General features: G+C 37.3%; 1 protein-coding gene across 1 annotated transcript in view; it reads right to left on the minus strand.

Annotated features, from left to right (window-relative positions):
* CTR9 (CTR9 homolog, Paf1/RNA polymerase II complex component) overlaps positions 1-11,563 on the minus strand; it is a 34,023-nt gene that overhangs the window by 21,154 nt on the left and 1,306 nt on the right. The window contains exons 2-7 of the mRNA XM_072794075.1: positions 11,311-11,409; positions 8,883-9,122; positions 7,241-7,358; positions 6,604-6,693; positions 3,750-3,898; positions 2,332-2,439 (exon numbers count right to left, since the gene is read on the minus strand). Coding sequence (XP_072650176.1) covers positions 2,332-2,439; positions 3,750-3,898; positions 6,604-6,693; positions 7,241-7,358; positions 8,883-9,122; positions 11,311-11,409 — 804 coding nt within the window. The remainder of the gene's footprint in view (positions 1-2,331; positions 2,440-3,749; positions 3,899-6,603; positions 6,694-7,240; positions 7,359-8,882; positions 9,123-11,310; positions 11,410-11,563) is intronic.

Below are 11,563 nucleotides of genomic sequence, written 5' to 3' on the forward strand. Positions count from 1 at the left end.
CACTGTTGGTGGGAATGTGAACTGGTGCAGCCACTCTGGAAAACTGTGTGGAGGTTCCTCAAACAGTTAAAAATAGACCTGCCCTACAACCCAGCAATTGCACCGTTGGGGATTTACCCCAAAGATACAAATGCAATGAAATGCCGGGACACCTGCACCCCGATGTTTATAGCAGCAATGGCCACGATAGCCAAACTGTGGAAGGAGCCTCGGTGTCCAACGAAAGATGAATGGATAAAGAAGATGTGGTTTATGTATACAGTGGAATATTACTCAGCTATTAGAAATGACAAATACCCACCATTTGCTTCAACGTGGATGGAACTGGAGGGTATTATGCTGAGTGAAGTAAGTCAGTCGGTGAAGGACAAACATTGTATGTTCTCATTCATTTGGGGAATATAAATAATAGTGAAAGGGAATATAAGGGAAGGGAGAAGAAATGTGTGGGAAATATCAGAAAGGGAGACAGACGTAAAGACTGCTAACTCTGGGAAACAAACTAGGGGTGGTAGAAGGGGAGAAGGGCGGGGGGTGGGAGTGAATGGGTTTCGGGCACTGGGGGTTATTCTGTATGTTAGTAAATTGAACACCAATAAAAAATAAATTAAAAAAAATTTTAAAAAAAGTTTTGAGCATGTTAAAAGCAAGACTTTCTCTTCAGCAGTGGAAGGGTGACTAGCATTAAAAATTAAAAATTGAAAAAAAAAATAAAAATTGAATAATTTTCTTTTGGTTCAAGGAAGCTTTCCTAATAGTTGTGAGCAATGATTATTAAATATGTATTCAAATATTTAGGATTATTGGTCCTTTGTCTTCTTAGTAAAAAGCATACTTGTGTAACTTTTATCTGAAACAGTAACACTTCAAGTACTTATAAGATACCTTTCCATCTTCTCTCTAAATAGTTGTCTTTTCATACTATAAAAGTTACAGCATATAAGTTCATTAGAATTCATTAGAAATGAGGAGTATGCTCCTATAGCCAGAGGGAATAAAGCATCATGGTTAATAGCTGTGTGACCTTTGGCTATTACCTTTGCTTCAATTATTCATCCACAAAATGGAGATAATATTAACTACCTCAGGATTATCTGACTGTTCTACAGATTCATGGAATGCATATTTTTTTAAGTTTTATTTAATTAAGTAATCTCTATACCTCACATGAAGCTCAAACTCACAGCCCTGAGGTCAAGAGTCACATGCTCTTCTGACTGAGCCAGACAGGCACCCCCATGGAATTCATTTTTAATAGTACTTGGTATTTAGTAAGTATTGACTGCATATTTATAGCAATAATAAGAGTGATATGCTATCATTAACAAGGATTGATATAGCTTTGTGAACTTTTGCCTAAACTGCTATTTAATTAAAGTTCTTAGCACAGTTTAGTACCTGGTTTCCACATGGTGAGTAAAACTTTCACTTACTGTATAAAAACTCTGTCAATGAAATATTTGATTTAGTATTCAAGAAATCAAAAATACCATTGTTTCTACAGAATTAACGGCAACTTTAAAAATTACAGCTTAGGGATCCCTGGGTGGCGCAGCGGTTTGGCGCCTGCCTTTGGCCCAGGGCGCGATCCTAGAGACCTGGGATCGAGTCCCACATCGGGCTCCTGGTGCATGGAGCCTGCTTCTCCCTCTGCCTGTGTCTCTGCCGCTCTCTCTCTCTCTCTGTCTCTGTGTGACTATCATAAATAAATAAAAATTTAAAAAAAAATTACAGCTTGATCAATGAGCGAAAATAAAAACTTCAACAACTCCTTGGTTGCCTGCATAAGTAGGTCCAAACTCCTATATCACAGAAGCGCCTCACTATCTGTATCCAATGCATCGTCTATCACGAGAGCCCACCATATGCCCTGCTTTTACTAAATCTAGATCTGTCCCTTTCCCCTTTCAACTACCTAAAAACCTCCTCCTAAAAATCTAGTTCGAGAGCTTTTTCTTTTTGGTGAAAACCCTCCTTAACCATTTGGTCACTTCCTCTTTCGTTTCTCTACCACAGCAAGGTAGAGACCTTTATTTCTGTATTTACATTTGTTTACATGTCTGTGTTTTCTATGAAACTGAACTGAGTGCAGAAACCACAACTTACTGGTCTCCACGTCTCTATTACAGTGTTAGGTACAGTATAAAGGATCAATAGAGTGAATGAATAAACATACCCACCCCAAATTAACTAATATACATTTTAACTTGAAAAAAACTCTTGACATTGTCAATTTTTTTCCAAGTTAAAAAAAATACAGTATCAACTGCAGAACAGAAAAACAAGACAGGATTTAAAAGCAAACAACTTTAATAAATTGACTTGTCTTACCTTTTTGAAGAAAAAGTGATTTGCTAAGTGGTTCAATACCATGGGGTTGCTAGGATCAATAGTATAGGCTCTGGAAAGAAGCTGAACACCATTTTTGATGGAATCAGCCTAAAAGAAAAGCAACAACAGGGTCATTACTTAATTAGCATTTTTTCAAAATTTTCTTTATAGTCTGAAGAAATAAGGTTATATAAATCTAAGTTCAGACACCAAGATACAGCTCATTTCAGTCAACCTTCAGCAGAAATAAAAAAATTTCTAATAGTGAATTAAACTGTTACAACTTCCCTCACAAAGAGTCACCTATGGTATCTTTTCCTGGCTGTCTTCTTGGTGGCAGATGTCTGTGGATTACCAACAGCCAGTTTAACCCCCTTAATAATTCTGTTTAAATAGAGTCCAGACATTGCAGCCTGTGATCTTTTAATTTCAGGAAGGAAAGTTGCCTCTTCCTCTTCTCAAACCCCAGGGGATGAAAGATTATTAATCTAAACCAGTCAAGATGATCTATTCCCCTTCTCTGGAGATCAGTCTAAGGTAGTGGTCCTAAACTGGGGGCAATGTCATTTTTCATTATCACAACAGGGAGGACGTGCTGGTTTTTAGTGGGCAGAGGTGAGGTATGCTGCTAAACATCCTACCAACGGATAGGATAATTTCCCACACCAAAAAATCATCTAGCTCCGTAAGTCAATAATGCTGAGACTGAGAAAATCTGATAACCCTGTCAGACAACTATACACAAGGGGAAGTATGATGGGGATAGAACTGCTCTAAGAGAAAGCTGTTGATCCTTTCTTTCCCTTTCCTCCCTATATATAAGATTGATGAAATAATGAGAGCCTGGAGATATAGCAGCTATCTTGCAACTTATAAGGTTAACAGACATGAGGAGGAAACTTCACACACTGCAGAAGGACAGACAGAAAGATGTAAAACTCTAGCTTTGAGGATAATGAGGTGCCAAATCCAAGACCTTAAGAGAGCTTGTTTAGTAGACGACTAAAAACCCTTATGTTTCAGTCACTCAGTAGGCTTTCCGTTACTTGCAATGGAAAGCATTCCAAACTGACATATATTGTACAACCCCTTATCTGAAATTCTGAAATCCAAAAACTTCTTTAAAAAAACAAGGTGTTTGGTAATCTTAGAGCAAGCTCACGTGGTAGCAAACTTCACCTAAATTGTGCGGTTATCCTAGTAGTGTGAATCATCACTCATCCTCACAGAGAAATGTAAGTTTGCATTTGAGGTAGGGTCCTAATACCTGGGCATTATATATAATGCAGTGCAGGCATCATGTTATATTTCTATTATCTGCAATCTTGACCTTTAAAACACTCTGGCCTCAAAGAGTTTTAGATAAGGAATATTGAGCCTAACAGATCAGTCACAAAATAATTTTTTCACTCACATACCTCTTTATTGTTGAGTTCCAGTACAGCCAGTCCAACCAATGCTCCCACACATTTGGAATTGAGTTCCAGGGCTCTGCTGAATGCCAGACGAGCCTTCTCCAGTTTGTTGAGTTTCACAAAGCAATGACCCATTCCTAAACGAACTTCCGCTAAAAAAATAAAGTCATTCAAGCTGTCAAACCAGGGCATTTTTCAGGTTTGAATTAAACAAAATGCTTAAACATTTTCTATGAGTTGCAAAATCTCAAAATTCACCTCAGGATAACTACACTATAAAATCTTTTGGTCTATCATGAATTTGGTTTCAGTGGATATTATACCATACTCCCTCTGTCCCCTTTCTCGTCTTAAACACAATATCTACAACGCTGGTATTTTTCTGGTCTTCCAAGATTCCTGGGGTACACTTTACCTTCAATATCTAATTTTCAAAGAGCAATTTTTAAAGAGAGCATAAAGTTTCATTAAGACCTTCAATATCGTGACTACACTCACAAACTGTCATTCCTTCAGAGCTGTGCTTATACATGCTAGCCAATTTCAAGGCCATGCTGAAACTCCACCACGTTCCCATGAAGGGCCAATCTCCCCATTGGACACTAGATCTTACCCCTTCTCATCTATTTAAGGACACTGCTCCAGCAATCATCTATTTTTCCTGCATTATCAAATATTGCCTTTTACATCATTCTCATTCACATATATTCTCCCATCTTAAAAAAAAATACTCTTGATTCCATTTTCCTTTCCAATTGTTAATCCACTCCTATTCTTCCCTTGATAGCAAAACTCTTGCTGCCTAACTTTCCTTTTCCATTTTCTCTTAAATGCACTCCACCAAGGATCTCACCCCTACCATTCCAGTTAAAATGCTTTTATCAAGGTCACTAATGATTAATATGCTACTGAATTCAATGATCAATTCTTTTTCTTTTTCTTTTTTTAATGATCAATTCTTAATTCCTATTTTACTTGACCTAATAACAGAATGTGATAGTGTCTGACACCATCCTGGAAACATTTTACATTTTACTTCAAGGACATTGCCCTTATTCTTTTCCTCCTACATCTCTGGCTGCTCCTTCTCAGGCTCTTTTGTTGGTTCTTCATTTCCCTAAACTCTACAATGTCACAGTGCCCTATAACACCATCCTTGGACCTCTTTTCTATCTACACTCACTTCTCTGGTGACCTCATAGTTTCAGGGCTTTATACACCATCTATATGTTGATGTCTTCCAAATTAATTACTTCAGTGCAGGGCAGCCTGGGTGGCTCAGCGGTTTAGTGCTGCCTTCAGCCCAGGGTGTGATCCTGGAGACCTGGGACCGAGTCCCACATCAGGCTCCCTGCATGGAGCCTGCTTCTCCCTCTGCCTGTGTCTCTGTCTCTCTCTGTGTGCCTCTCGTGAATAAATAATAAATCTTAAAAAAAAAAAAAAATTACCTCAGCTCAGATCTCTTTCCTGAACTATGGTCCTCCTGACCTCTCCACTTGTAGGTCTAAAAGGTATTTTTAAATTTTCACACCTAAAACTAATTCCTCTTGAACTATCTTTCAATGTACTAAAATGTAACTCTTACTCTTACCTTTGAGTCCTCCTTTGTCTCATATCACATCTACTCCATTAATTCTTCCTTCAAAATATTCCAGTCACTTCCCCCTCTACTATTATCATTCCAGTGCAAGCCGAAATCATCTCTCACCTACATGACAGCAACAGCCTTCCACCTGGGCTCCCCATTTCTATCCTTACCCTTCTCCCAGACTCTAGTCTCAATCCAGAAGCTCAAAATGATCCTTTTAAATATAGTCAGATTACGTTACTTCTTTGCCCAAAGCCCTTGAATGACTTCCTATGTCTATCAGAGTGAGAGCCTAAGTACTTATAATAATCTATAAATTCCATGAGGGCAGGGATTTTTTTTTAAGATTTATTTATTCATTCCTGAGAGAGAGAGATAGAAAGAGAATGTACACACACATGTGCACAGCGGGGAGAGACAGAGGGAAAGAATCTCCAGCAGACTCCCTGCTGAGCATGGAGCCCGAAATGGGGCTCTGTCCCATGACTCCAAGATGATGACCCAAGCTGAAACCAAGAGTCTGATGCTCAATCCACTGAGCCACCCAGGCACCCCAAGGGCAGGGACTTTTTCTTTTTCACTGCTGCATTCCCTGGGTTTAGAACAGGAACACAGTTGGCACACAGTTGATTATCAATAAGATTTACTAAATGAGATTTTCAATAGAAAAATAGTGTAAAGGGACGCCTGGGTGGCTCAGCGGTTGAGCGTCTGCCTTCAGCCCAGGGCGTGATCCTGGAGTCCTGGGATCGAGTCCTACATCGGGCTCGCTGTGTGGAGCCTGCTTCTCCCTCTGCCTGTGTCTCTGCCTCTCTTTCTCTGTGTCTCTCATGAATAAATAAATAAAATATTAAAAAAAAAAGAAAAATAGCATAAAGCAAAAAGACTATAATATGATCTGCTAGGACCTTAGTCAGTTAAACTTCCAAATCTTGGTTTCAGCTCGGGTCATGATCTCATGAATCATGAGATCAAGTCCTACATCAACAGGAGTCTGCTTGAAGATTCTGTCTGCTTCGCACCCCCACTCGTGTATGTTTGTGTGTGCTCTTTCTCTCTCTAAAATAAATAAATCCTTAAAAAAATATATGATCTGCTATTCAGTTTTTGGATCAAACATAGCATTTTTTAAAAATTTCAATTCTGTCATATCAACAGCCCTATATCATCTTTCACAACCAACTTCATAAGCAACTGCCTTTAAATCTTCAATATTTCTGGTTGGATCATTTACAGCTTAGACTATTTAAAATGAAGTTTTTCTCTTACCTGGACATCCTGGGTTAGTACGCAATGCTTTCTTATAGTAAGCAAGAGCTCCTCTGTAATCCTTCTTGTTGAATGAAATGCAAGCTTTACCTATAATTTTTAAAAATAAACATCCATTGACTAAAGAACACAAGTCTCATATGTTCTATATAAACCCACCGAAATCAAATACATCTCTGAATAAGAAATACTTGAAAATGGTGAAAATGATTTTATACTAAAACTTGTTTCCCATAAGGATATATTACTTTATGCCTTTAAAATAGTCCTGTTAGATGGTATAAAACAACAATTAAAATAGCTTACAGTTGTCCAAATAGACATTGCTTATGGACTCTTTAGAAGTGGATAACAAATAGGGTGACGGGATGAGTATTGGGTATTATACTATATATTGGCAAATTGAACTCCAATAAAATAATATACATATAAAAAAAAGAAGTGGAAAACAAATTACTCTTAACTGGTATATATTCTATTTTTGTAACTTTAAAAGAAAAAATGATCCATTGCAGATAGTTTCATTTTTATAAGGTAAAGCTCTTTTACGTTGCTGTCTAGCCCAGTCAAAAAAACATTATTACAGGCATATGATGAAAGATACAGTTTCCTAAGATGGCTGCCAAAAATGACTTACCAAGAAGGGCTGGAATATTATTTGGAGACTGGTTGAGTACAAAATGAAATTGTGCATCAGCCTGATCCATTTTGTCACCTTCAAGTAGGCAGAAGCAGGCTCTTCCCAACAAATGGTTCTGGAAAAGCAATACATCATCTTAGACTTGACTTTACCAATGACCAACCACAATTTAACATGAATGTGTAATATTAAAATGAAAACCATATAGGAAGGAGGTGGAGTATCACACAAATTCTTCTTATCAACTATAATATGTGTATAAGCTACCAGTGGGTAATTCTTAATTACAAATCAAGAAATTGAAAGGGAATAAAGGGGAAAGGAGAAAAAAATGAGTGGGAAGTATCAGGGAGGGAAACAGAACATGAGAGACTCCTAACTCTGGGAAGCGAACTAGGGGTGGTGGAAGGGGAGGTGGGCGGGGGGTGGGGATGACTGGGTGACTGGCACTGAGGGGGGCACTTGATGGGATGAGCACTGGGTGTTATTCTATATGTTGGCAAATTGAACACCAATAAAAAATAAATTTATAAAAAAACAAACAAACAAAAACAAATCAAGAAATTATCCAGAAATGAAAGACTTCTGTGCAAGGAACAATGACAAAAAGAAAAGTTCATTTTTCCACAATAGCCAAAATATGGAAAGACCCAGATGTCCATTAAAAGATGAATGGATAAAAAGAAAACGTGGTATGTATATGTGTGTATATAATATATATAATGGGGGATGCCTGGGGGACTCAATAGTTGAGTGATGGCCTTCAGCTCAGGCTGTGACCCCAAAGTACCAGGATCAAGTCCTACATCAGGCTCTCCAAGGGGAGCCTGCTTTTCCCTTTGTCTCTCTCTCTCTCTGTGTCACTTATGAATAAATAAATAAAATCTTAAAAAAAGAAAAGATATATATATGTATATACATGTGTACATATATATAATTGTATATATGTGTGTGTATATATATACATATATATAATAGAATATTACTCAGCCATCAAAAGAACAAAATCTTGCCATCAGCAATGACATAAATGGAACCAGAATATTATGTTAAGCAAAATAGGTCAGTTAGAGAAAGACTAATACCATATAATTGCACTCATATGTAGAATTTAAGAAACAAAACAGATGAACAGAAGGGAAGGGAAGGAAAAATAAAATAAGATGAAAACAGAGAGCAAATCATAAGAGATTCTTACTCTAGGAAACAGAGGGTTGCTGGAAGGGAGGTGAGTGGAAGGATAGGATGGGGATTAAGGAGGGTTGGGTATTATATGCAACTGAGAATCACTGAATTCTACCTCTGAAACTAAAAATACAATATATATTAATTAAATTGAATTTAAATAAAATCTTTTTTTTAAATATGCTTGAAATTCATCTGGAGTTGATGGAATTACTGACTCAACCTGTGGATAAGTTTTATATATGCTACTTTGTCCACATTACTTCAATAGTACAACAACCAAAGAAATTCCAATTTTAACAGGGAATTCTTTTTTCAACTATTTTTATTATCAACCATGTTATTTTAAGAAAAATTCTTTTCAAAAAAAAAATCTGTTGCTTACAACACACATTCTACTCTCATGTGGTATTTTTCCCCCTTTCATAAATTCATAGAAGTCTGACTTATTTACCTGGTCGTACATAATAATTTTGTCAGCCATGGTATACAACAGGGTTGCTTGTGTAATAAGATCTTTCTTATTGTCTTTATTCTTTTCCTTCCGAGCCTGTTGTACATAATAGGCTGCCAATGTATCCAAGCAAGTCATCTGGTCTTTTTCATGGTCTCTATAGTCCAAATTGCCATCTATACGTGCTGCTTCCAACAACTTTACAAACTCTTCCGTTTTTCCTTGCTTGTAATACTCCAGCTAAAAGGTAAAGAATCAAATTAGAATTATTAAAGTACATATAAAAAGCTGCACACAAACATTTATAGGAGCTCTGTTTTTAATAGCCAAAAACTGGAAATAACTCAATTGTTGATCAACAGGTGAATGGGCAAACAAGCTGTGGTACATCTGTATAATAGCTGCTACTCAGCAGAAAAAAGAATTACTGATGCATGCTACAATGTGGATAAATCTCAAGATAATTATGCTGAGTGTGAGAAGCCAGACCAGAAAGAATACATACTGTAATGATTCCATTTATATAGACTCTAGAACATGCAATCTTTAGAAAGAAAAAGCAGCAGATCAAGGATTGGCTGAGCACTATGGGGGGTGGGGAAGAGTTTGGAGGAAGGTTTGGGGGGGGGTGATGGATATATTCATTATCTTGATTGTAATGATTTCATAAGTATGAAATATGCTAAACTTCTCAAGTGGTACATGTCAAATATGTGCAGCTTATTATAGGTGAACTATGCCTAATTAAGTTATTTAAAAAATGATAATCACCATAAATGTTTCCAAATTGCTACTTACCCAGCAATAGTTGATTTCAAACTAAATCAGAGCCCAAGAGAAGAAGCAATGATGAGGGGGATATAGAATTCTAAACAGAAAATTTAGGTTCTGGTTCTAGATCTATCAAAATTATCCGTGACTTTGGGCCTCCTGAATAACTTTCCTGGGCATCTGTTTCATTTATTAATACTAAAAGGAAGATCCATCATTTACTCACCTACTATGGGCCACAGATTATGCCAGGAGTTGTATATACTTATTTCTATCTGTACAATCACTCTTAAAGTAAATGCTAACATCCCCATATTTTAGAAGAGAAAATAGGCTCAGAAGGTAGATCATTTGTCTAAGGTCACACAGCTAGTTAGCAGCCAAGTGGGAATATGAACAAAGGCCTCTCTAATCCCAAAGCCTATACTCTTTTCTCTGTAACATTCTACAGCCCACAATGTTTCATCAATTTTACCACAGGTGCCACACTAATCCTTCAATTCTCCATTTTTCCTGTAAGCTCTGTTGGAGGCATTTGTACTAAAGAAAATCTAAATTCCCCTCTAGCTTTAAACACTGTGTGACAAGCATTAAAGGCTTGTTCTCTGTAGACCAGGAAAACTTAACACTTCAGAAAGGCACCATTGTCACAAAGTATTTATCTGTAAATCCATATCTAAGAAATTCTTACAGTTAGGCTTGAGCAACAGATATAAGTCCAATTCCAGATCAACTTCTCCTTTCAAGATGATAAAGGGAATCTCCTATCTATCTTTACACAAAAGTGACCTGGGGTATGCTTGCTTAGAAAAAATGATTTTAGTATATGCTATACTATATTACCAGAATAATTCAATATGATGTTCTCATACAAAGGAAACATTAGGCAGTCGGTGCTGGGGGGGGGGGGGTGAATGGTGTTAGAATTTTAGACTCTCTGAGGTGATTCTCCTGAGAATCTCCAGTAGGGTTTCTGTTATGGAAGGGACCAAACAGGACAAAAAAACAAGCCCCTCAAAAGGGCTTTTGTGAGTCAGCCTGGAATATAATCACCTTCTAGACTACTTTTCAGGAAATGTTACATTGTTATGGAAAACAATGTTAAGTAACAATGTTTACATGGTGGCACTTTGTTTTTTCCTGATTATCTACAAATTATAAGCCAGTCTTCATTGAGTAATTAATAAATAATCCAACACACAGTATAGAGTACTGTTTAATTTAAATGGATTTTGCCTTTACCAACATATACTAATTTAGCAGTAGAGTAAGTACATCATTTAGGAAACTGGCCTTCTTGTTCTATAAATGGTAATACAATTAACTTTCTTTTTTTTTTTTTTTTTTAAAGATTTTATTTATTTATTCATGATAGTCACAGAGAGAGAGAGAGAGAGGCAGAGACACAGGCAGAGGGAGAAGCAGGCTCCATGCACCGGGAGCCCGACGTGGGATCCGATCCCGGGTCTCCAGGATCGCGCCCTGGGCCAAAGGCAGGCGCCAAACCGCTGCGCCACCCAGGGATCCCTTAACTTTCATACATATGGTACAATTTACTTATCATGTTCCCAAGCTGGCTATTACTGTATTTGAAAACAGAAACCAAATTATTTTTCCCAGCCAACATATAAAAAATATTTGTTACATGAATACTGACCGCCAAAGCAATCCATATGTGCAGTTGTGTGTGTTCCTGTTTCAGAATACTGATAACTTCATCTCCCTCCGGTAACTGATCGAAGTCAAGTTCAATGACCTAAAACACACAATGGAGGTTTTGACTCTTAGTTCTTCTTTAAATTCACATTTCTTCTTTGCTGCCTTTCAGAACATACATCGACACGGGATATACATAGGGTGTGTGTTCACTTGCAATAGGGCTGAGCAAGTGCATGTAAAGAAATGTTCAA

This window comes from Canis lupus, chromosome 23 (assembly GCF_048164855.1).
Source record: "Canis lupus baileyi chromosome 23, mCanLup2.hap1, whole genome shotgun sequence".
NCBI lineage: Eukaryota > Metazoa > Chordata > Mammalia > Carnivora > Canidae > Canis > Canis lupus.